At 43.5% G+C, this 26,666-nt stretch overlaps 1 protein-coding gene across 3 annotated transcripts in view; it reads left to right on the forward strand.

Moving 5' to 3' along the window:
- Positions 1-26,666, forward strand: part of LRRC1 (leucine rich repeat containing 1) — a 112,654-nt gene that overhangs the window by 16,436 nt on the left and 69,552 nt on the right. For all 3 annotated transcript variants that reach the window (XM_005300209.5, XM_042848810.2, XM_042848811.2), the window contains exon 2: positions 5,915-6,032. In XM_005300209.5, coding sequence (XP_005300266.1) covers positions 5,915-6,032 — 118 coding nt within the window. The remainder of the gene's footprint in view (positions 1-5,914; positions 6,033-26,666) is intronic.

Below are 26,666 nucleotides of genomic sequence, written 5' to 3' on the forward strand. Positions count from 1 at the left end.
GGTGCACCTGGCACAGCGCAAGGGCCCAGAAGTGTTTCTGGGGCAGGCCCAGCCCTTGCGCTGTGTTAGGGGGTGCAGCCTCTCTGCTGAGTCCATGTCCTACATCCATGAATGCTGGCTTGAGGCTTTCTCCCATCTCTGTGCAGCCAGTGGCCTGTGCTCCCCAATGCCATACTGGAGCCTCCATATTTGACAAATATGACACATAAAATTGTGTGCAGAATTTTTAATTTTTTGGTGCAGAATGCTCTCAGGAGTAAATCATTCTGCAGTTTGGTTTCCATTATCCACATTCAAAGTGATGCTCACTCTTTCACACTTTATCGCTTCAATGATATGTTAAAACTGTGCTGCATTTCACTGTTTGGAAGAGGATTTATATCTTTTTTTCCAGTGTCAGCCCCATAGCAAGCTGATGCAATGTTCTGATGCAGTTACAACTGCAAAAAATGTAAGCTATGCCAGATGTTTTACCATCCCAGTACAAAGGTGCTCATACAGGTTATACAAAATGTTCATACCATATCTATGCTATGACAAACATGCATTTAAAGGTATCTGTAATCTCAAAGATTGTGAGATAATTTGGAACAAATGCCTTTCCTTTTAGTTGTCTCTTCAGGGATTTCACCAAAACTTCCTTTGGTTTCTGCCTGTTTGCCCAGAGAAAAATTTGTGGTTGTGACAGAGTTTCAAATCCTCCTTTTTTCTGGGGCAGCACAAGAGAAGAATAAAACAGTTTGAAAGAAAATGATTCTAATCAGTGTCCTGATAATTACAGAAACATAAACTGCAAATAGATTACTCAGAACCTGAGGGCTTTTCTCGTTTTGGTGGCTTTCATACTTTGGTGTTAAAAATTGTTGCCGAAAATTAGGCTTCTAAATAAGTGGCCTGAAAATAAGTGTGGGTTTATGAGCGTAACTAAAGGCCCCCATTTAAAAAAAATTCTTGTTCAAATTGTTTCTCAATTTACTGTACATGAGGCTTTTTATTCTCAATCTTTTCTTCCTAAATATGTAACTCCTATATGCCTGTTTTTCCTTTTTTAAAGCTGTAGCTGCCTTAAGACAGGGAAAGTTTTGACATCTGTTCAGTTATTCTGTGCCTTGATATTTAAATTATAGGTACATATGAAATAGTAAGTAAAATAAAAGTTCCAATGACTTTCAAATATCCCTATCAATATGTTTATTTATTGAATTTGAAATTCCAGCCTTTATTATCTGAAGAAAAGTTGACACCAGAGCTGTGTTACGTATAAAATGCTTAAGGGGCTATTTTAAAATAAACTTTTAACTGCTTCTCCTCCCCCCCCCTCCCCCTTCAAATAAGGCTTCAGTTTTCATCAGATACAACACTGAGCTTGCAACTCATAGTCTCTTCATGGCAACTTACTGTGGATGTAACTGTTGGCGTTTCTTGAAAATCAGGCCCTAATGACCTTTCTGAGCTGCATGCTGCTAGTGGTGGAAGGAAGATGTTGCTTGTGATGTTAAGCATTTTGGTCAATCTGCTGAATCAAAGGGAGATTATAAACTGACTTTCACATGGCTTCAGTGTGGTTGTATCATTGAAAAGAACACTTAAAGCAGCCTAGCTTCAAGAGTGTTCTTTAGCCTTCCATTATCTACATTTTGTTATTGTCTCTTGCTTTCATCTGCTCCTTATTGTTATTCAGGCAAGGGATTGAAATATTCAAGCAGGATTCTAGTGCATTAATGCTCTGTTTTCTTGCAAGAAGGGAGCAGTCAAAGAAATCAGCAACGTGTGTGTATTTGGCCAGTTGCCCAGCAGAGAAGTTGGAGTTTCATCAATCCTTGTTAGAGACTGACTTTATTTATTTTTTGGTTTGCTTGTTTCCAGATTCAGGAGGACCAATTATAATGTTTGATTTCATTAAGGAGTGAATGTTTGGTGTATAATTTTTTTTGTCATGAACATATAAGGATAAAAATTGATTTACAAGCCCTTAACTTGTGAAATGTAGCTAGTCAGTGTCACAAGTGACCCTCCCCCCTTCCTTTGCAGCAAAATGAACAGCATTAGCATTGAGCTTTGAAGTGTTCCTCTTAATATAAATCCTTATAACACAAGGCTGAGCAAAATGGATAATGTTCCCTTTCTTTTTTTTTTTTTTTAAATTGAGAATTCTTTCACTAAAGAAGCTGTATTTGCATGTGTTTTGGCAACACTTTTTAAAGAAGTTGGCTCTACAGTCAAAACCATGCTGTTGCAGCATATTGTGAATGCTGGGTAGACACTGTGGCCTGGCCCATTCAAATATCAAGAAATTATGTTGCACTTACGTTCCTACCAGAGAGCTTTGTGAATAGAGTCAGACCATTATAGTAATTTTCATAATGAGCCAGGTCTATCAGATTACATGTAGCAAATATTTAAAGCAATATGCTCTCTTGATGAGTGTAATGTTCCCGTGTGTATAGATATATAGATATTTTAACTAGTAAATACTGCTATTTTGGCCACTAACGAGCAATTGGCAGAAGTAGGGGTAGCTCGTAGACTACTTCAAGGGTTCAGTAAGCATTGACAGTGTAGCTCTTGCTTAACTATAAATAGGCATTATCTTGAAATTGGAATAGAATCCACTAAAATTGGAACTGAAAAATGATTTAGGCCTGTATAAAAAGTTTACAACAACTTTAAGACTGTTTTTTCACATTTTTATAGTTTATAATTTATCTGAATATGGGTGTTGCCTCCTCAACTGGTGCGTAAAATGGAAATGTAGTTCTTAGAGAATTTTTTAAATGTATAAAATTTAGTTCATTTTGGGAATAGTAACCTGGCTAAATATCTTGTAACTTGTTCCAGTTTAACTGGTCATATTTGGTCCCTATACATTTTTATATGGTGTTTGCAATATATATTGCAGACGTGTACATGCTGTATATGTAATAAACACTGTGTGGATGAGGAGTCCTCAAATGTTCCTAGTGTGCACTATATATTAATAGCGTCTTGTGAACCATCTCCTCTTCCATATGCAATTGTGTGCACCATATCCTTTCCCATTTGCTGTAAAATCTCCCCATAACATGTAACTTGACACCTTGGAGTCAAGTGATATCAATATTAGGGTTACCATATCTGAACTTTCAAAAAAGAGGACACTCCATTGGGGGGGTAGCCCTGCCCCCTAGCCACTCTCTCCCACTTCCTGCCCCCTGACAGCCCCCCCAGAACCCTCGACCCATCCAACCCACGCCCCCGCTCCCTGTCCCTTGACTGCCCCCCATCTCCAACTCCCTGGCCCCCTTACTGTGACGCTTGGCTTAGAGCAGGTGTCTGGCTCCGCACCCCAAGGAGCGCCCCGCCCTAGCGCTGCCGAGCGGCGTGCTGAGGCTGTGGAGGAGGGAGGAAGCGGGGGAGGGGCTCTGGCCGCTGCTGCTAGCCCCACCGCCACGTTCCCTCACAGGCGCACACCCCCGCCCCCCAGCGCTGCTGGGCGGCGTGCTAAGGCTGCAGGGGATGGGGGGGGGGGCGGGAAGGGGCTTTGGCTGCCGAGGCCCCAACGCGAGTGGCGCTCGGCCGCCCTGTCAGCTGCTTTTCGGTCGATAAATAGCCAACCGGGGGGGAAATCTCAGACATTTTAAGATTTTTAGAAATCCCCCCAGGATGGCTATTTAAAGAGCGAGAAGCCGGACATGTCCGGGAAACCCGGACATATGGTAGCCCTAATCAATATAGTTTTTGTGTTAGTCCTTCATTGTTGCACAGTTGTATTTCAAGGGAGTTCTGGATGTTTCTTGGCTTCCCAGTGAGTAATAAAAGTCAGTTTTATTAGTGATGAGTCTAGTATTGTCAACCTTGAGGGTTAAAAAAAATCATATGTCAGGCCCTCCTAAAAATTAGATTTAAAAAATAAAATAAAAATTGGGGCTTCGTTTTATTTGCCATCTGGGGGTGTGTTTTTATTTTTGATTTTTTTTTTTTTATCCTTTAGAAAACACTTGGTCCATGTTTTCACTGCAGCCATTAGGGCTAGAAAATTTTCTAAATGAAAGCTGAGATTCTTGTGTAATCACTTGAGTCCAGGAGCTGGGGCTTAAACAAAAACAACCCCCTCCAAATCTAAATATCATAGATTCATAGATTCTAGGACTGGAAGGGACCTCGAGAGGTCATCGAGTCCAGTCCCCCGCCCGCATGGCAGGACCAAATACTGTCTAGACCATCCCTGATAGACATTTATCTAACCTACTCTTAAATATCTCCAGAGATGGAGATTCCACAACCTCCCTAGGCAATTTATTCCAGTGTTTAACCACCCTGACAGTTAGGAACTTTTTCCTAATGTCCAACCTAGACCTCCCTTGCTGCAGTTTAAACCCATTGCTTCTGGTTCTATCCTTAGAGGCTAAGGTGAACAAGTTTTCTCCCTCCTCCTTATGACACCCTTTTAGATACCTGAAAACTGCTATCATGTCCCCTCTCAGTCTTCTCTTTTCCAAACTAAACAAACCCAGTTCTTTCAGCCTTCCTTCATAGGTCATGTTCTCAAGACCTTTAATCATTCTTGTTGCTCTTCTCTGGACCCTTTCCAATTTCTCCACATCTTTTTTAAAATGCGGCGCCCAGAACTGCACACAATACTCCAGCTGAGGCCTAACCAGAGCAGAGTAGAGCGGAAGAATGACTTCTCGTGTCTTGCTCACAACACACCTATTAATACATCCCAGGATCATGTTTGCTTTTTTTGCAACAGCATCACACTGTTGACTCATATTTAGCTTGTGGTCCACTATAACCCCTAGATCCCTTTTTGCCGTACTCCTTCTAGAGTGACCAGATGTCCCGATTTTATAGGGACAGTCCCAATATTTGGGGCTTTTTCTTATATAGGCACCTATTACCCCCCACCCCCACCCCAATTTTTCACACTTGCTATCTGGTCACCCTAACTCCTTCCTAGACAGTCTCTTCCCATTCTGTATGTGTGAAACTGATTGTTCCTTCCTAAGTGGAGCACTTTGCATTTGTCTTTGTTAAACTTCATCCTGTTTAACTCAGACCATTTCTCCAATTTGTCCAGATCATTTTGAATTATGACCCTGTCCTCCAAAGCAGTTGCAATCATGAGACTTGCAATAAAATTTTGAGTTGGCAACACTGTTTTTCTTTTGTAATGTCTTCTTCTGAAAAGCAGTTTTCAAAGTAGAAAATTGTGGTATCCAAGTCCATAGCTATCACAAGATAGTCGTAGAGATGATGTTTTATTAACTTGTGTGAGCACAATATTTCCCTACAGTATTAAAACTATGGGAATGGAACTTGCAGGCTTTTTGGAGTAGCGAGTTCTCTTTGTGCTCTAACCATCATAATTGGGATGTGGATATCTGTGTATGCGAATAACTTTTATAATTAATATTATACTTTGAGATCAGAATAATGCTGACTCTGAGATGTTCTCTGAGAGAGTTGCTGAATAAAATAATACCAAAATAGTATTTATCTAGAAGTGTAGTCAGCAAACTATTGCTTAAAAGCAAGCCTCTAAGTCACGATTAGGTAACTGTCTAGCCATTATGAATCTGCTGTGATTCATAATGGCTAGAATTTTATACATGTTCTGAAAGCTACACTAAACTTTATTTTTCAAAAAAGAGTCCTGCAAAGTCTACTCACCTTTCATAGCAAGGTCAGTACAAATACCTAGATGGAAAGTGTCTTCTCTGGTTCTGAAAAGAATCTGGCTTCTTTTTAAGTTGCTTCTGTACTTGCTTTTTATCAGACTTAGTTGAATAAGAAGATTTGTGAGGCAGTCCCTGGGATTTTAGATGTTTATATCAACCAGTGCTGCTGTCCCTCCAAGAAACTTCACATATGTGAACTTAACCAAGTTGCAAATGCATTATGTGAATAATAATTATGGGATTTTCTTTTTCAGCCCTTTTTCCAGCTTGTAAAATTACGGAAACTTGGACTCAGTGATAATGAAATTCAACGGCTCCCTCCAGAAATAGCAAACTTTATGCAGCTGGTGGAACTTGATTTGTCTCGAAATGGTAAGCTAGAGTATTCACAGACTTGTTTGGTTCTGTTCTATTTATTGTACACAGGAGAACCTCCGAGTTACAAATGCCTCAGGAATAGAGGTTGTTCAAAACTCTGAAATGTTCGTAACTCTGAACAAAACATTGCGGTTCTTTCAAAAGTTTACAACTGAACTTTGATTTAATACAGCTTTGAAACTTTACTATGCAGAAAAAAATGCTGCTTTTAACCATTTAATGTAAATAAAACAAGTACAGAAACAGTTTCCTTACCTTGTCAAATCTTCTTTTTTTTTAAAACTTTCCATTTTGTTTTTTTTTTAAAGTAGTTTACATTTAACACAGTACTGTACTTGGTTTTTTGTTGTTGCTTCTCCCCCCCCCCCCTCCTGTTTCTGCTGCTGCCTGATTGCGTACTTCCAGGTCCAAATTAAGTGTGTGGTTGACCAGTCAGTTTGTAACTCTGGTGTTTGTAACTCTGAGGTTCTACACTGTACTGTGATTCTCAATATGCTACTGGGGTCTTGTATGCCTCTGAAGCTTCTAAATACCCTACAAAATGTGCTCCTAGATAATGCACAGAGTTTTCTGGAGTGCTAGACTGAGTGTGCTATGCTTCAGTGCTAAGGGGAACTAGCAGTAGAACTATAGCATTAGAGTTCTGTTCTTTTTTCTACCCATTCCTTTCAGAAAGGTTAAATACCGCTGGCTGAAGTGTGTGTGTGTGTCTCCATCCTGTTTTGCTCTCTGTGTGTCTGTTTGGTAAGGTTTTCAAGCACAGTTTATAAATATACACCTAGAAGGCAGAGACCAAAATGAAAGATGTGGGAGAAAGCCCATCGATGTACAAAGACTATGCCCTGGTTAGCTGTCCATTCCATTCCTCATCCTCTTCTGTCTCTCTCCCCCTAATCTTTTGTTGTTGTTCCTCGCTGCAAGTAAAAAGCATACCATTTGTTGAGTTCTTGCGCTTGCTTCAACTGCTGTTCCTGCTTTTCCAAGCAGTGACAGTGAAATTGGTGTGACTTGTCAGCTTCGTAGCCTGGTGATCCCTTGGTAACTGTGGGAGATGTTTAGGACCTGCAGGGCCCCCTCTCAGCAGCTTGCTGCCCTGATGGATTAGGAGTATCAAATCAGTGTTTAGGACTGGAGCATGGTCTCTTGTTGTCTGGGCCAGCAAATATCAGGAACACTGCAGAAGCAACACACCAGGCCCCTGGGCAGAGGGGTCGTACTCGGTGATATGCTTCTGGTTTAGTGAAGGAACAAGAGCCAGTTAAGTGCAGAGGCAGTCATGTCTATCTTTTTATATCTGGAGTGTTGCTTCAGGGTATACTCATGAAAATTGCCATGTATCGGGGGGACGGGGACAAAAATGTAACTGAATATAAGGAGAATGAACACGGAAGAGCTAGAGAAGTGAAGTTAAACTGTAAGGGAAATTTGTATTTTGTTTCCATTTGTAGAGTCACCCAACCTTTCCTTTTCTTCCCCACCCACTCATACCTGTGTGAAGGTGTCACATGATTGCAGTCTCACCCCTCCCCTGGACATTCAGTGATGAAATGCAGCCACTTCTGACCCCCATTCCCAAAAGAATTACTGCAAGACTTCCACTGTACTGTATCACTTCATGCATATTCACAAAGCTTTGTAGGAAAAAGGCTGTGTGATTGAGCAGGAATTATCTGGGAGCCAGAAAGAATGCATTCAGTTGGTTAAGAAATTGCATTGTAAAAATGGTGTATATGTCTGTGTGTTAATGCCATTGGCTTTATGTACAGCGTTTGGCTGTGTAGGTCTGCCAAGAGATGGCAACCCTTTAATTCCAAAGGAAACAGTACTTTGGCTCAACTCTCATTTTTCCCTGCAAATGAATAACTGACTGCAGAAAAACTGATGAAGCAGAGCCATTGAACATTAAGCAGCCTGATTTCACTTGGAAGTTGGCCTGAGAGTTCAACTCTAACAAGAATGGATAGTGTGAATGAATGTTTCTGTGTGAAGGGTGGTGGTGGTTATAAAATACTTCCTTGTGCAATAACTTGTGAATTGATGACTTGGACTAAAGTAGGTTGCAGGAAGCAATTTCTCTTGTACATCCAAGGTCCAGTCTTAATCACCCATTTTATTGTGCTATTTTCTTGTCTTCCAAGTTCATAATCTGAAATGACTGGCTTAACTTTCTTCAGTTTAAGCAGTTACATGCAACTGTATTACAACTTAGTTGCTTTTGTCAATCTAAAAAAACCTTGTGTAAGGATTCGCACAATATTCTAAATATCAGAGTGTTCTGTGAGGTTCTTACTTCTATTATTCAGAACTGCTTTACTTAGGAGAGAGAATCTCAACATGCTCCTCCTCCAGGTTCCTCCTACCCAGTGACTCTCTGTTAATCAGTCTTTGCTATTTATGTACTCAGCAAAAACTACAATCGTGTGTTTCTTTCAGACGTAGAAAAACAGCTCTGCTTGTGAAAACATGACCTGCATGCATAGGGACGTGTGGTGGTGACATCTTAACTCTGGGCACAAGAGATCATTGTTCTGTTCTTGTCCTAGCTGTTTGCTTAGTGCACTAATGGCTTTCATTTCTGACCATCCTACTTCCTTCAAAGATGGAATACTAATACCAGTTCTTTAAATTACAGTTACCACCGCTGGCCGTTGTACCAGACTATTCCCCACAGATAAAATGGGATACTCTGAATGTTCTACCACAGGATGAGGTGGAGGAGAATTTACTGAATGAACAGAATGCTTCCATCCTTCTCCTATCATAGAGCTAATGTTTCTTCCTTTCTCCCCACCCTTCAAGTGATAAGCTGAGGGAAACTTTACATATCAGATGTATAGACTACAGAACTGCATTGCAAATCGAAAAAGGTGTGTAAAGAGCCAGTGGCATCCCCAGCACCAACAAATATAACTTGCACAATATTTTAAATTCCAAGATATAAGTGAATTGCTACATGCAGGCAACACTTCATCATGCTGTCAGCAGAGTGAGTCTCTCTTATGTTGGCACGAAGGGAGGAATGCTACTCAGTGGAAGCTTTGTCAGGGATGGTGAAGATCCATTCCCTGCTGCCTTTGCTCTTTATTACTCCCCAGAAGTCCAAGCCCTCCTGTGCTTGCCGCCCAAGTGCCCGATCTCCTAACTCGATATACATTATACTAGGATTTCTAGGACTGAGGGACATCTTATGCTCCCCATTGAGGTAGCAGCAGCTGAGAAGGAGGAATAATAATAAATTCCAACAAGGGACACATTCAGTACTTCAGAAAAGATGTTTGTGCAAACGTAATCATTGTACATGTCGATTATCCCTGCCTATGGGACTGGAAATTTAGGAAATTTGCACGAGGAATTAAGCTAATATACAGTGGACTGAGTTTACTTCTGAATGAGAGCATCCACACAGGAGTCTAAGCATATGCCTATACTTAAACAGCTACAGCTGCAGATCTGCAGCTGTGCCGCTGTAGCGCTTCAGTGGGAACAATCCCTACTCCAACAGGAGGGATTCTCCTGTTAGCGCAGGTAATCCACCTCCCCGAGAGGCAGTAGCTAAGTTGATGGAAGATTTCTTCCATTGACCTAGTGCTGACTACATCGGAGGTTGGGTGGTCTTAGTTACATCTCTCAAAAGTGTGGATTTTTCACACCCTTGAGAGACGTTGCTATGCCAATATAAGTTCCCATTGTAGACTGGCCCTAATGTGCTTTAAGTAATACACTTTAAATTCACACCTTTAATTAATTTGGTTTAATTTCTTTGTAGACAAGCCTTTAGGATTCTTGAGTTTGACTGACAAAAAGTTGCTCTTCCTGGTGTGGGCAGGGTTTCCAGCTCGGGTAGCTGGCACAGGCCATCTGCTTGGAGGAGACTATGCCTACACCAGAAAAGTTGTGCTGGCATACCTATGCTGGTATAGCTATAATGGCAAAGTGTCCTACATAGATGCAGCTTATATCAGCATAGAAGGGCTTTTGCTGGCATAGTTTACACCAGTTCCCCTGAGAGCCATTAACTATGCCTGCAAAAGCTCTCTTACGCTGGTGTGTGTAGACTAGGGGCTGGTCTACACTAGAAAATTAGATCGACCCAACTACGTGGCTCAGGGGTGTGAAAAATCCACACTGCTGAGTGACGTACTTAGGTCAACTTAAGTTCCTGTGTAGACAGCATTCAGTTTATAGAAGAATTTTTCCATTAACCTAGCTACCGCCACAGGGGTTCTCCTGTCACTGGATTAACTACAGTGCTGCAGCTGTGTCACTGTAGCGTTTTTCAAGTGTAGACAAGCCCTAAGACTTATAACTAGGGTGACCATAGCTTCCCAAAGAGAAAATGGACACTCCCAGCAACTTGCCTGAGGCCCTCCCCTCCCCCCCCCCCCCCCCTGAGGCTGTTGCCTGTTGCTGGAATCCTGCTGGCTCCCTCCCCATGCTGGAATGTTGCCTCACCACCCCCCGTTCTGTCTTCCTCCCTCCTCTCCTCTCGCCCCCACCAAACATTCCTCCCCACTGCACCCCACTTTTTGACACAAATGGGCATTTGTCCCATTTACTCTTGCCAACTGATCAAGTCGGCAAGAGTAAACGGGACAAATGCCTACTTTTTGGTGGTGGAAGTCTGGATGGCTGGGGCCATGCTTAAAAAAGGGACTGTCCTGGTCAAAACGGGACATATGGTCACCCTACTTATACTGGCATAGCTATGTCTGTTTAAACAAACAAACAAAAAAACCCCACACGCCTAACCAATATAGCTATTCCTGTATAAATTTTAAATGTAGACCAGGCCTCAGCACTGCTTCTTGCCTCAAAAGCAGCATGGCTTCTGCAGATGCTAGCCCTACCATGACTAACGTGAACTGTTTTAGCATTAACTTAACACTGGCAATGTCTGGGGCTTATAGCAGTGAGGATGATGGCAACTATGCCCTTTTCTATCCTAGCTGTTCACTGTTCCTTGTCAAACAGTAGTTCTTCCACCAACTACTTCAGTCAAACTGAGGGGATGAGAATTTACCCATCTTAGGGCTTGGCTACACTGGCAGCTGTAGAGCGCTTTGGGTTAAACCAGCCTTCGGAGAGCACACTAGGGAAAGCGCTCCAGTCTGTCCACACTGACAGCTGCAAATGCACTGGTGTGGCCACATTTGTGGCATTTGCAGCGGCATTGGGAACAGTGGATTATGGGCAGCTATCCCAGCGTACAAGTGGCTTCAATGTGCTTTTCAAATGAGGGGGGTGGAGTGTGTTGTTTGTATGTGGGGGGGAGAGAGAGAGAGTGGGTTTTTGGAGTGCTGAGAGTGTGTCAGCACTCCAATCTTGTAAGTTCAGATCCCCCTAACCCCTCTGCCCCTCTCTCTCTCTGTCTCTGTCTCAGTAAACGTTTGCTTTGCCCCGTTGCAGATAAGCAGCCACTATCTGAAACGGAGCTCTGAAAAGGCACTTCCGCATTCCTCAGCCATTTCACAACAAAGAGAAGAGAGGCCACCTGACTTAAGGGGATTATGGGACGTTTCTGGAGGTCAGTTAGAGCGCTGTAACATAACTCCTCATTCACACTGGCCCTGGGGCGTCTCGGCCAATACGCGACAGCCGTTACTCCACCTCCACGAGAGGGATACCAGGAGTGCTCTAGCCAAGAAGTCAGAGTGCTCTACGTGCCTTGCCAGTGTGGACGGGGAGTAAGGTAGAGCATTCTGGGAGGCTTTATTGCGGTATAAAGTGCCAGTGTAGCCAAGCCTCTAATTTCTAGAGTGCTCGTGTGCTCGCATGATTGAGGTGCAAAAAGCTGATGGCCTGAGGGCTGTTTCTTCTCTTGTGGGAAATAATAATAATAATTAATAATACATGGAGATATCCTATCTCCTAGAACTGGAAGGGACCCTGAAAGGTCATCAAGTCCAGCCCCCTGCTTTCACTAGTAGGACCAAGTACTGATTTTGCCCTAGATCCCTAAGTGGCCCCCTCAAAGATTGAACTCACAACTCTGGGTTTAGCAGGCCAATGCTCAAACCACTGAGCTATCTGGTATGCTGTCACTTCTGTGTATGAACTATTCTCATGCAACTGAAGTTCCTTCCCATTACATGTGAAATAAAAAAGCTACCTTCACCTGAGGATCGATTCTAGGGTCCCATTATTAGGGGAGTTTTTTGTAAAGTAGAATTGGACTAAAAAGCCAGCATTTTGTTGTGCTTTATAATTTATATAAAGGATGAAGTCTCTCCAATTTGCTGCTGTTCCATTGCTTAACATTGGTAGCTTTGTTTGGCCTTTCGGACAATAATTTGGAGCCTTGTGAAGATCACTTCTAGGGGGTAAATGTTCTCTTTGCCCCTCTCCTCCTCTTCAATAGCACCAGGCCTGCTTCAGCCTGAAATTAAAACAGGACTTGCCTTGCACTCATAGTTGTGGTAGATAAACTTTATTTCATTAGAAGAAAGATAATATTTTTCTTTTAGAATTCCTTAGGGGCTGTCCTGTAACTATTGTCTTGCTGCCTTTTCATTCTGGCCTTGTTTCTTCTCTCCTACTCCCCTTGTATTTCTGTACCATTATATTTCTGTCTGCTGTTGTAGATTACTTTCTTTGCTGGGATGGTCCCTGAATCTGTTGTGTACAGACTGCTGTGTGGAGTGACCCTCTAACTTAAGCTTCTTTTTCGAGGCGTGTCCCTGTGGGTGCTCCGCTTCAGGTGATTGTGCATCCATGCACCTTTGGTTGGAGAATTTCAGTAGCAGTGCTCGTCTGGCTTGCAAATGTGCTCTCCCCATCTTGTACCATTGTCAGCACCTAACTAGTGCTGCGCAACTTGACCCCCCCTCAGTTCCTTCTCAGCTGTCCTCTGTCTGAGATGGATCTCCCAGCAGTGTTAAAACCGATAACTATACTTAGTGTTTAGAACCGTCTTTTAGAGTGGTCTTAAGTACCTTAGTTAGGCTTACTTATCCCTTTCTCCCTGTTTATTTTCTTAAAAAAACAAAACAAACCTTTTTTTCCTCTCCCCTTTCTTCCAAGTTTGTATATCCCTTAGCATAGTTTGTGTTCACTGTTAGGATCAAACCACTATAATTTGAATCATGCCTGGTTCACTGGACGTCAAATGCTGCCTTTCCTGGTGCGAGGTGATCCCAGTTTCAGATGGACACTCAGTACCTCTGGCGCCTAGGTGAGAGACACGTCCCACAGAAGTGCTCTCTCTGCACTAGCTTAAAACCTTGTGTCAGGAAGGACAGAGACCTATGTCTCAAACTTCTATTAATGGAGAAGTCTCTGTGCCTGGCATCAGATCCTGGTCCACAGAATCCCTCTGGACTATAGTCTCCAGCAACTTCACCCTTCTCACAGTGGAAAGCTTCCTCCTCCAAAAAGGTAGTGAGGAAAAGAGCATTGACTTCCTCTCCTAAAGAGCTTCTGAAAAAGAAGTGGTCTCTGGCCCGCTCCATACCCTTGGTACCAACTGCACTGCAGCTGAGTACTTACAAGCACAGCGTACCATGAAAGCGGGCAGGCTCGGCGTCAAGGGGCAAACAGACACCTACCTCCTCTGCTAAGGCATAGACAGAGCTGCCTAAAGATATGGCACCACTTCCTGTCCCAATAGTGCAGAGCGCTCAGATGTCAGCACTGACAGCTGCAATTGCAACAGCATCGTTGGCGCTGACCACCTCAGTACTGAAATCATTGGCACTGCACCATTTTCTACACCACACGGACTTGCTTTTTTCATTGACGCTGGAATCACCTCTCTTCGGTACCAATGTTTCTCCAGCATGTTCGGCACCATGTCAGCCCATTTCATCTTTGGCCCCTCCATTTTCCAGCGAGGAGGAAGATGAGGAGGAGGAGGGTGCCTTTTGCTGTGAGGAGGATGGCACCGCCTATGCCATTCCCCACTCAGTGGGCCTACTGGAACCCCTAGGGACTATATAGGAGACAGTACCCCAGGCCCCCGAGACCCCCAAGGGAGAGGATTTGATTTCCCCCACCATCCTCAATGACTGCACCATCAGAGCCCCTTAAAGAAAGCTTTGAAGATTCCAGGCGACCCTGGAACTGGACACGACACCGGCAGCTAACATTTCTTCTTCTTCTTCCCAGAAGAGGCCATAATGCCACCGCCAGCCACATTTCCAAGAGCTCTTTAAAAGAATCACTGTTTCCCTAGCGATCCCTCTAGAGGAGGTCCCAGAGTTCCAACACAAATTACTGGATATTTTCCAAGCATTCTCTTCATCGAAAATTGCACTTCTGATAAACAACACACTCATGGAATCGGCTAAAAACATGGCAGACCCTGGCTATGATACTGCCTACTTCCAAGAGAGTGGATAAAAAGTAGTGTCCCCTCAAAGGAAATGGACTTTTTATTTTTTCACCCCACATCAAATTCCTTAGTGGTTGATGCCATCAACCAATGAGGCAGGCAGCACCAATCCAGATCCACTTTAAATGACAAAGAGTAAAAACAGTTAGACCTCTTTGGCTGCAAGGCCTATTCATCAGCCAGTCTTCAATTTCGGATCGCCAGTTACGCTGCTCTAATGGCAAAATATGACCACACAAACTATTCCAAACTCTCAGATTTTATTGACATAATTCTATAAGACAAAAGAGATCAATTTAAAGCCATAATTTCAGAGGGCCAACTCCCAGCTAAACCACCTAACAGGCATCTTTAGATGCGGCTGACCCGGCGGCAGACTCCACGACCACTGTCCTAGTTATGCATCAAGTTTCGTGGCTTCACTTGTCTGGCTTCCCAAAAGAAATGCTATCCACAGTGGAAGACCTTCCATTTGATGACCGGAAGCTGTTTGCAGCAAAGACTGATGAGTCCCTTCACACCATGAAGGACTCTATGGTGACTCTTCGTTTCCTTGGTATATACACACCTACATCAAAAAGAAAACTGAGTGGCATAGTATTTACCCTATGTACAAGGTCTGTCCCTTATGCCCAACAACAGAGGAAATATGACAGGCACAGACAAAGCATCAACCACCCTGAGCTCAATCATTAGCATCCCACCAATCCTCTGGAAAAACAACAATTTTGAGGGTTTGGTCAAAGGCCTCCCCCATTCCTCAGTGCTGACACCATCACTGGCCAGCCCCCATTTTATTTAGCGTGGCAATCCATCACCATGGACAAATGGGTTCTAGGAATAATTTATTCAGGCTATGTGATACTGTTCATCTCCATCCCACCCACTTTCCCTCCCTGTACCTCTTCAGGGACCCCTCTCACGAACACCTTCTATGGCAAGAAGTAAACCACCTCCTACATCTGGGTGCCATACAACAGGTACAACACAGAGGGAAAAGCTTTTTCTGGGTTAAGAAGTAGTGGGAGTAAAAGAACAGTGGATGGAGGTCTATTCTATACCTCAGAAAACTCAACAAATTCGTCCAGTGGTTCACAATGGTTACATTAGCAACAATAATATCAGCATTGGAACAAGGGGACTGATTTTCAGCCCTCGACCTACAAGATGCCTATTTTCACGTAACCATACATCCTGCACACAGGAGGTTCCTCAGGTTTACTCTGGGGACAGAATATTATCAATACAAAGTTCTGCCTTTTGGCCTTTCGGCAACAGTGTGAGGTCCTCCTCCCCCGGCCCCCCAAATTCTTGCGGTAGTGGCGGCACATCTCCATAAGCAGGGAGTGACAATATTTCTCGATATGGATGGTTGCTTTCTAAAATCACCAACAGAGGCGGTAGATGCTACAGACATTCTGCACAAGATAATCACCCTTTTCTCGCGGCTGGGATTCCAAGTAAACATTGACACCCATGCAGAAACTGGACTTCAACGGGGCCTATCTCAAAGCTCTAGAGGCCAAAGCGTCCCTACCACTGACCAGATTAGTTACCATAATCAGTCTGATCTTCACAGTACTGAATAGCCCACAGATATCGGTGCAGACCTATCTCCAACTGGTAGGCCATATGGCAGCAACCACATCCATAGTATGACACACATGACTTCACATGCTCTGCATTCAGGGTTGGCTAAGAACTATCTACATTCCATACAAACATGGCCTGATCAGGCACCTCACTCTGCTGCTCAAAGTCAAAGACTCTCTGCACTGTTGGACCCAACCCCACAACATGTGTGTGGGAGTCCCTTTCATGCAGACTCCACCCTCAATGCTTCTCACAACAAATGCCTCCTTGATTTCAACTTCGGAACGATCTGAAGATTTTGCCTTTTCCAAGCAGACTGTCTAAATGGATTTCTGGATGCAGCCACCTTTGCTACCAACAGGAGGATATACATCTCTCAACAGGGATCTGAACACATTCCACCAGGTCCGTATCAACCTCAGTAGCCTTTCTCAACAATGTACCAATCATGGACATCTGTAAAGTGGCCATCTGGGCATCCGCATACATGGTCAGAAAACACTATGCAATTGATCTGAGTTCAAGTTTGGTTGAATTGGTAGGACTTAGTATATTATCATCAATTACCCATGCAACTCCAAAGCCCCTTCCATTGACCGAGGGGCACTGCTCGACAGTCACCTGAAGTGGAGCACCCACAGGGACACTCTTCAAAGAAGAAAAGATTTCTCACCCTGTACAGTAACTGAGGTTCTTCACGATGGTGTTCCTGTAGGTGCTACACTACCTGCCCTCTTATCCTCTACTTCTGAGTTCAATTTCTGGACTGTATGGTAGAGAAGGAACTGAGAGGGGTCTGGTTGTATGGTGCTAGATAGATGCTGACAATGGCACGAGATGGGGAGAGCACATGCATGATCCAGATGAGCACTGCTACTGAAATTCTCCGATCAAAGGTGCAGGGATGTACGATCACCTGAAGTGGAGTACCCACAGTGACACCATCTTGAAGAACCTCAGTTACTTCGCAGAGTGAGTAACTTTCTCTTATTATTCTCTCCCCTCACTGTCTTCTTACTGCCAAGTATTAAAATGACCTGTTAATTGTGTGTATTTTTAAATGGCTTTTTGTCTAAAAATGGAATCTGAAGTTTATCCTGGACTTTATTTGCAGATGCCCTCACTAAAAGGTGAACAGGAAAGCATTTGAGTGGTAGTGCTTTCTTAAATATTTAGATATATTGTTAAGGGAAACCCATGGCTACATATTTAGTTTCTCGCAAACTCTCTTGTGCTAATACTGAATATAAGACAGTGAATTTCCCTATTTGAGAAAGTCTTAGTCTTAGTTTGACATCCTCAGCAGGCCCTACAACCTCTTAACGTTACTGTTTGTTTGCCAGTATAGAAGCATGAAGTGGTTTCCTTTTCTACATTGCTTTACTCCCCCCCCCCCCGCCCAAATCCTCCTGGCGCCAGGGACAGGGGAGAAGACTTGAGTAAACTGCATAAGCAGCATTAACTTAAATTATGTCTGAGGTAGCATAAATATGCAAGTAATAGTTATCCCATTGTAAGGCTGTGTCTGAATGGGGATTTTACCAAAATCATTCCCACCAGTGTCATCCCCAGTCATCTGTAGAATTTCTTAGTGTAAACAAGGCTGTAAGGAGGTACCAAGGAGGAATAAGTGAATCAGGGATGTGAATGTCAAAGAACAGATAAGGTGCGGTAGGCTGATTTCCTAGCAGATCTATGAATATTTTAAAGGTTATTAGGAAACACTTACACCCCTGTTCCTCCCTCCCTCCCTCCCCGCTCACTTGAAAGTTGACTTGCTTTGTCAGAAAGGGCCACAGAACAAACATCTTTTTGATAGTTTGTATTTCAGTTTCCCATCTGATGTTTCTCAGGTGTTATTTCCCAGTCTACAGTGCGTACTAAATAGTGACTTTTAATGGTTAAGACCTTGTCTACACTACAAGTTTTGTTGACAAGTCAGCTTTCATGCACAAAACAGTGGAGGTTTACATACTGCAATGCTCCTTCTGCCAACAAAACTCTCCTGCTTTGCCGACAAAATAAAACCACCTCAATGAGAGGCATAGAGCTTTATGTGGCAAAGTTTTATATTGACAAAGTGTCAGTGTTGACACTGTGCTTGGTTATGTTGCTATACTTGGTCTCCAGGAGGGTTCCCACAATGCTCATCCTGACCACTCTGGTCAGCAGTTAGAACTCCACTGCCCTGCACCCAGGTACACAGGCATCCACCCCTCTCCCTTTAAAGGCCTGAGAATTTTGGAAATGCCACTTCCTGTTTGCTCGGTGTGAGCAGCTCACATCGCATTTTCCCAGCTCATCATGGTGGCTCCATGCAGCAAACGCTCTCCCACTTGGAGCACACCTGAGTTGTTGGATCTGTTGGCGCTGTGGAGAGAGGAGGCTGTGCAGTCCCAGCTCCTCTCCAGCCATAGGAACTTCTATACCTAAGGTCAGATTTCTCATGGCATGTTGGATAAGGGCTACAAATGGGACACGCATCAGTGCCATGTGAAGCTAAAGGAACTGAGGCAGGCCTACCAGAAGGCAAGGGAGGTAAACAGTTGCTCTGATGCTGTGCCAAAGATCCGCCACTTCTATAAGGAGCTGGACACTATCCTTGGTGGCAACTCCACCTCCACTGCCGAGAGACCAGTGGATACTCGGGTGGGAGTGGACAGTGGACTTAACCTTGCGGACAAAATTGTGGACGAGGCGGTTGGTTGAGTTGGAGGATGATGTGAAACACCTGCAGGGTCATCTGGTGGTGTGGTGAGTTAGGACTTCTTTTCCACTCTGGAGGGATCTAGTTCCAGCAGTCTGTCTCTGGTGCTCATGATGCAGGAGAGGAGAGCCCTCTTAAATGATATTTTTGAGCTGATGCTGATCAGAGCAAGGAGGACATGTTCAGAGAGGTGCTCCAATCCTCAGAGGCTGAAAAAAGAAAACGCAGGGAGTGGAGAGAGACCCTGAAGGAAAAATGTAAAATAGGAAGGCAGGACAGAAAGGAGAGTGAGGAGCGCATTGTAAAGGGCCAGGAGCGGATGAGAAAAGTGATGGAGGAGCAAACAGAGATGTTGAAGTCCCTAATCACGCTCCAGGCAGAATACATGTGCCCGCCCCCTCCCTCTCCCCCGGCTGATACAGAACTGCTTTCCCCAAAGTCCTCCCGCACATACCTTGCAACTTCCCAGAATGTCTCGGTACCCTGTTCACTCCACCCCTTTGGACAGTTTCCAAAATGAGAGCTGGACTTGTACACAGCTATAAGAGCCTATATGCCTTGTATTCTTATCTCCCATCCCACCAAGTCTTTTGTTTGTGTTGTTAATTGGTCTTTAATAAAAACAAACTCTCAAAAAGATAAGCAATCTTTATTTGTCTTGTACACATGGTGGTTGCTCATGGTAGTAATACATAGTGTCAGTTTGATCATTTGCTGACTAAATCCCAGTCAGGAATCATCACAATTTTCATGCAAGGTGGCAAGTTAACAAAGCATGGCAGAATGCTATGCAGAAAAACACATTACTGGTGCTCATTGTCAAAATGTTGCTTCACAGCCTCCCTGACTCGAATAGCCTCCCATTATGCCCCCCTAATAGCCATGGTATCTGGCTGGTTAAATTCAGCAGTCAGGCGATCCACCTCTGTGCTCCACCCCGGGGGAAACTTTTCACCCTTAGCCTCACAGATCTGGAGCATGGCTGCTATGACCACGGGAATATTTTCCTGGTTTAGGCCTAATCTGCCATTAAGGTAGCACCAGTGCACTTTTAATCTGCCAAGGCACATTCTGTGGTCATTCTGCACCTGCTCAACCTATTGCTGACTCACTCCTTGCTGCTGTCCAGGTTTCCCATGTAAGGCTTCATGAGCCATCGGAGTAAGGGGTACACTGGGCCTCCCAGGATCACTATGGGCATTTCAACATCTCCTACTGGAATCTTATGGTGTGGAAACAAAGTTCCAGCTTGGAGCATTGTGTGAACATGCCCAAGCAATGTAATTATACCGGTTTTTGCTAGTCAATGCCAGTGTTCCTGAAGATGTGTCATGCACCTTCCCAGATCATCTTATGTTGATGTCAGTGAAATGCCCACCGTGATCCACAACCGCCTGCAATACCATAGGGAAGTACCCCTTTCTATTGATGTACTCTGTCGCAAGATGGTTCAGAGCCAAAATTGGAATATGCATGCCATCTGTTGCCCTGCCGCAGTTTGGGAATCCCATTGCTGCAAAGCCATCCACTTTTTCACGCATATTGCAAGAGTCACAGTCCTTTGTAACAGGATGCAATTAATGACCCTGCACACTTGTTTTACCGCAGCCCCAACGGTTGACTTCCTGACTCCAAACTGATTCATGCCCGACCAGTAGTAATCTGGAGTTGCCAGCTTCCACACACTGATCGCCATGTGCTTCTCCATTGAGAGGGCAGCTCTCATTTTGGTGCCCTTGTGCTGCAGTTCTGGGGTGAGCTCTGCACACAGTTCCAGGCAGGTGCTAGTCATCCCAGGCCTGCATAACAATTAAGTCTGACCACTCAGTGCTTGTTTCCCAAACCCCAAAGCAATGGTCCACTGTGTTCAGCTGCTCCGTGAATTCCAAAAGTAATCTGGTGGTGTTTGTTTCTATGGCACACAGCAGGTCAGGCAACTCTGATTCCTGTTCAGATTGGGAGCTCATGATATCCTGCATGGCCATCCACAATGTGCTCATAACAGTGACTACAACAGTAGATAGCAGTGCGGTATCCACCCTTTCAGACAGAGATGGTGGGTGCACAGTAAAGATGGAGCTGTTAAAAAATGCTACGAAATGCAGTTGGACGCCCATAGAATGCTGGGACAGAAGAAAACCTGCATCATGGGATATAGAGCCCACACATGTGATGCACTGCAATCCATTCTGCCTTCCCACAAGTCCTAGCTGCAGAAGGTGTTGAGTAGCCCAGTGGGATAGCTTCCTGCAGTGCACTGCTCTCTCTGTTGGTGCTAGAGCACCAACTGGATGTGCTCTGCTGACTGAAAGAGCATTGTGTGAACACGCACAAGCAATGTAATTATACTGGTTTTTGATAGTCAATGCAAGTTAAACTGACAAGGTCTGTAGTGTAGACAAGGCCTAACTCTGTCAAATATGACAAATTTTTAAGGAGAACAGCAAAGATATATCCAGGTCAATCTCAAGTCTTGGTGCAGATCATGAGAACTCTTCACAGAATGGTCAAAAAATATATATTGGCAGTGTCAGGCAGCCTTCATAGGGAAAGTAATACCACCCTCTGTACTAATATGCTTTCTTGGTGTGTAAATATACCAAACTCAAGTATGGGTTTAGTGGCTTTAAGTATGTGACTATCAGTCTTTTAAATTAGATATTTACTTTGTACTCAACATTGGATATCTTCTTTGAGCCAACGTTTAGATGAAGGACTTATGGAAGAAGAAATGCATATTATGTCTAGTTTTAGCTCTGAATTCTGGCAGCGTTCTGTTCTTCCCATGACCCTGCAGAATTCCTTATTCATTTGCTGCCCAAAAGAAAAAAAAATCGCTGTGCAAATGATTAGTGGGTCAGAGGGTATGTCCACTACAGACTAAATGAATTGGATATGCACAGCTTATTTGTATTCTACAAGTAGCCGTAGAAATGAAAGACAAGAATGAATTACAGTACTTTGCCTAGTCAGTATGCAAGACTAGTGAAGATGGAAATGTAAGTTTTTGTTAGTGATTGGGAAGGGAAGGATCATCTTCACAGTGAGGTCTTGCAGTGGAATGATATAATTAGGGACGTTAAATAAGGGTGTGGATTTCCAACACAGAATTTGGCTAAAGGATTTTTTTTTATATCTCTGTGTTGGACAAGATGGCCACAAAATTAGCTTCTAATCTTATCTAAGGGTGAAGCCTATAACTGTATTTCATCTGTGTACTACGGCAAAATCATCTTAGTCTTCCTAAATCCTTCAGTTTTGGATGCAGACGAATAGGGTCATACTACTTTGTCACTTCAGAAACTGAGACCATTTCACTCCTACCCATCTCTGGATCCAAGACAAAAAATATTCTTATCAGAAAGCTCTCCATGGACTTGCTCAGCTCCTACTTTGTCATCGCCTCTGTTCATTCATTCCATTTGCCTTTACCTCCTGCCCCTTTAGTATGACTCAATACACTTGGGCTTCTCCGTGTAATTTACCTGGAACTCCTCCTCAAGGACACACTTTCTTTTCCATCTCACCTTTGAATTTTTCCATCGGTTTCATGTTAGCCTATAATTGATCACCTCTACTTACCCATTCTTCCCTGACATTACTGATGGCTTAAATTCATCACTAACTAGTCTGCAAGACTATTTTTTTATTTTAAATTTCACCCCTTCTTCCTTGTCTGTAGCGTCCCTTGTTCTGCCTGTGTAACCCACATGCTTTATAAAGTAGTATCTTGCTGACTTTTTTTGAAGCCCAAAAAAGGAAGAAAAGCAATGGGGAGGAGGAATGGATTTGCATCATTCATTTGCATCTCTTGTTCACCTGTGTGCGCAGTGGAGTAGGGAACATGATTATAAATTCCAGAAGAAAGGCATGGCAATAATTGTAAGCCCTTTGGAGCAGGGATTGTCTTTGTTCTGTATTAGTACAGCACCTAGCACAATAGTCCTGGTCCTTGACTAGGGATCCTAGGCAGTGGTACTAATTGAGGGGGAAGTGGCGAATGCCCTTCTGCCCCCAGGTTTTTGCACATTTTAAGTATTGGTCCCAGGCTAAATCAGTACAGCTGTTGCCAGAGCCAACTGGAGTATCACTTTGGCTACTTGGCTGCAACACCACTGAAATTTGACCCAGCTGCCCCTTTTTACAGATGATGGGGCATCGGAGCCAAATATTAGTGAATGGCATTGCAACCTGGCACATGAGGTTGCAGCATCACTCACATTTGGCCCTGCTGCCCCATCATCCAGATGGAGGGGTGGCTGGGCCTAAAAGTGTTGGGAGTTCGTTCCTGTACAGCGGAGCCTGCTGAGAACTCTACACCTGGCAGCACCGGCTCAATGAAGCAAGTGGATAAAAGAGAGGGGAGACTGAGGCTCCCTGGCTGAGAGATACCTGCTGCCCCAGTGTGGGGGAGGTGGTTGGGACAAGTAGGACCAGAGTGGGGTCCTTTCTGTGGAGTTGGCGGGGACTGGAATTGCCCCCCCCTCCAAATATCTGAATTGATGCCTCTGCCTGTAGGCACTTACCTTACCAGTAGTCCCCAACCTTTTTTGTCTGGTGGACGCCAGACGATGAGCCACGGAGGACCGTGGCGGCGGACGAGCATCCGCCGAAATGCCGCCAACAAGTGGCAACGTCAATAGGTGTTGCTGCCGAAATGCCGCCGAAAATTGGCGGCATTTCGGCGGCGACGCCTATTGAGGTTGCCGCTTGTCGGCGGCATTTCAGTGGATGCTCGGCCGGCCAGTACCCGGGTGCACTTAGACACCCCAGCGGGCGCCATGGCACCCGCGGGCACTGCGTTGGGGACCCTGCCTTAGACCTTAGTCCATCCTGTGCTTTGCTGCACGTTGGGCTATCCACATTTGCCATCCTTGCCTATCAACCACCCTTCTCTCCAAATCTTTCCATTTCATGTTGGGGTGCTTGATGTCATTCAGAACTGTTTGTTTCCATGTTGTTCATGGTCTTCCTCTTTCTTCTTGCATTTTCTGGCTTCCATTCAAGGGCAGTATTTGGTAAGCGTTCTCTTTCCATTCTCAGCACATGTCCCAGCCACTGATGTCGTCTTCTGTCGATTATTTGTGAGAGTGCCTTGTCCAGTAATTTTTCTGACTTCTTCATTCGTCTTCCTATCTCTGTATGTTATTCCCAACGTTCTTCTCAAACATTTGTGATTAAATGCATCCAGCTTTTGCGTATCTTTCTTGGTAAGTTGCCATGTCTCACTGCTATATGTTGTGATGGCGATAACAGTTGCTTTCTACACATTCAGTTTTGTCTTGAGGGAGATGTATTTGAGTTGCCAGATGTTTTTGAGTCTTCCAAATGCAGCATTTTCCTTCCCGATTCTTCTTTCCTCGGAACTGGTACCATCTTGGCTGATGGTACTTCCAAGATACGTAAAATTGTTCACCTTCTCCAGTTTCTCATCTTCAATTTTGATTTCTGTCCCTGTAGTCCCCATTAACATTACTTCACATTTCTTTGCATTGTATCTCAAACCTATCTTCTCCATTACTACTTCTACTTGGTTTGTGCATTTTTGTAGTCTGTTGGCATTTTTGTTGATGAGAGCGATGTCATCAACAAAGTCTAGATCAAATAGCCTTGAATTGTTCCATTTTTAGGCCATATGTATCACTATCACATTGTTTTAATCCATAGTTGATGACTAGCATAAACAAAAAAAGAGACAGGATGCACCCCTTCCTTACACCTGTCTTGATGCTGAATGGCTTACTCAATCCATTTTTCATTTTAAAGCAGCATTTTGAGTTGGCATAGAATGCCTTCATAATGTTGATTAATTTTGTTGGAATTCCATATTGTTCAACAATTTTCCACATTGTTTCTGTTTACACTATCGGATTCCTTTTGAAAGTCCACTAAACTGATGGCAAGACTGCCTTGGAATTCAATTGTGTTCTCAATAATTAGTCTCAGGGTGAAAATAGTGTCTGTGCATGATCTCCCTTGTCTAAATCCAGATTGTTGTTCACATAGGATGGTATCCATCTTTCCTTTCATTCTGTTCAGGAGGACTGCTGCTAATTCTTTTCCTGTGACAGATAGAAGATACTCCCCTCCAATTTGAGCAATTGTTTAGATCACCTTTCTTTGGTGAGCCTAAGTCTCATTTTCTTTGGTAACTTGATTATGATACCGAGGGTCCATTCTTCTGGCACTTTCTCCTCCATCTGTATTTTGTTGCATAGTGAACAGATGACTGATTCCACGTCTTCGCCTCCATAGTTAAACATCTCAGGATGAATGCTGTCCAAACCAGGTGCCTTGTTTGTTTTTCAGCTTCTGCAATCCTGCTTTTACTACTTCGATTTTTACCTCAGATATATCTATATCTAGGTCTAATGGTTTTTCATTGTTAAATTCCAGTCTTGTAATTGGTTCTGGTTAGCTTAGCTCTTCTTTGAAGTGTTCCACCCATCTGTTTTCTTGTTCCTCCTCTGTTTTCAAATTTTCACCTTGTTTCCCTTTCACTGGGACACTTCTGAATTTTGATTCATATCCTGTTAACTGTTTCAGGATCGTGTAGACTGTTCTTGTATCATTTTTCTCCTGCTTCTTCAGCTTCACTAGCCTTACTTTCTATTCAGTTTCACTTATCTTTTTTGCATTGTTTCTTTACTGCTTTGTCAAGGTTCCTATAGGTTTGATTTCTTTCTTCAGTCGCATGTTGTAGTATTATGTTGTAGTCTTTTGTTTTCTTCTTTTGTCTATACACCTCTACCCCGATATAACGCTGTCCTCGGGAGCTAAAAAATCTTACCGTGTTATAAGTGAAACTGCATTGTATCGAACTTGCTTTGATCCGCCAGAGCACGCAGCCCTGCCCCCCCCCCCCCCCCCCCCCCCGGAGTGCTGCTTTACCATGTTCTATCCAAATTTGTGTTATATCGGGTCACGTTATATTGGGGTAGAGGTGTAATTTTCCATGTTTCTTCTGAGATCCACTGTTCTTTATTGCTTCCTCTCTTTCTACCAATTATCTTTTCAGCTGCTTCTAATATAGCTGTTTTGAAAAGATCCCAGTATTTTTCCACTTCGTTTTCTTCAAGATCTTTAAGAACCTCAAACTTGTTCTTGACCTCTAGCTCGTACTCTTTTCATACCCTGCAATCTTGTAGTTTCTGTGCATTGAATAATCTGACTGTGTTGTTTCTTTTTGAATGCTTTAAACTTCAATTTGATGTTGCTTTCAGCAAGTAGTGATCACTCCGCATATCTGCTCCTCTAAATACTCTGTGTCTAACACTGATGTTTTCCACCTCTGACTAACACAGATGTAGTGTATCTCATTTTGCATACGGCCATCTGGAGAAATGCATGTTTTTTTGTGTGTATGTTTTTATGTTGGAAGAAAGAATTGCTAAGCTTGAATTTTGTGCCAAAAACAATAAGTCTTGTGCCATTGTCTGTCGTTGTTCCAGTTGCATGTGGCTGATGACTGTTTGTTTCCCAACCTTTTCTTTCATTTCTGATCTGGGCATTTAAATCTCCCATAACCAGGACAAGATCATGGTTTAGTACTACGTTCATTACATCGTTCAATTCTGTATAGAAACTCTCTTTATCCTCTTCATCTGCATTCTTGTTTGGACGTATGCCTGGACTATAGTGCACTTAATGTGCCGAGAGTGGAATCTAGCTGCCAGTAGCTTATCTGATATTGGCTGCCAATTTGTGGTTGGTGGGTGTTTTTTGCAGTGCTATTCATGATGATCCCTACACCTCTTTCATGTTTGGTTCCACCTGAATATAACATTGTTTTTTCTCCAGATGTTGATCTTTCCACCTAACTCATGGAGGGAAATATTACACAGATAGGAGCTATAGGGAGCCCTACCAAATTCACGGTCCATTTTGGTCAATTTCACGTTCATAGGATTTTTTAAATTGTCACTTTCATGGTTTCAGATATTTACATCTGAAATTTCATGGTGTTATAACCAGGGGGTCCCGACCCAAAAGAGGGTTA

The sequence above is a fragment of the Chrysemys picta genome, chromosome 3, assembly GCF_011386835.1.
Source record: "Chrysemys picta bellii isolate R12L10 chromosome 3, ASM1138683v2, whole genome shotgun sequence".
In the NCBI taxonomy this organism is placed as follows: Eukaryota; Metazoa; Chordata; order Testudines; family Emydidae; genus Chrysemys; species Chrysemys picta.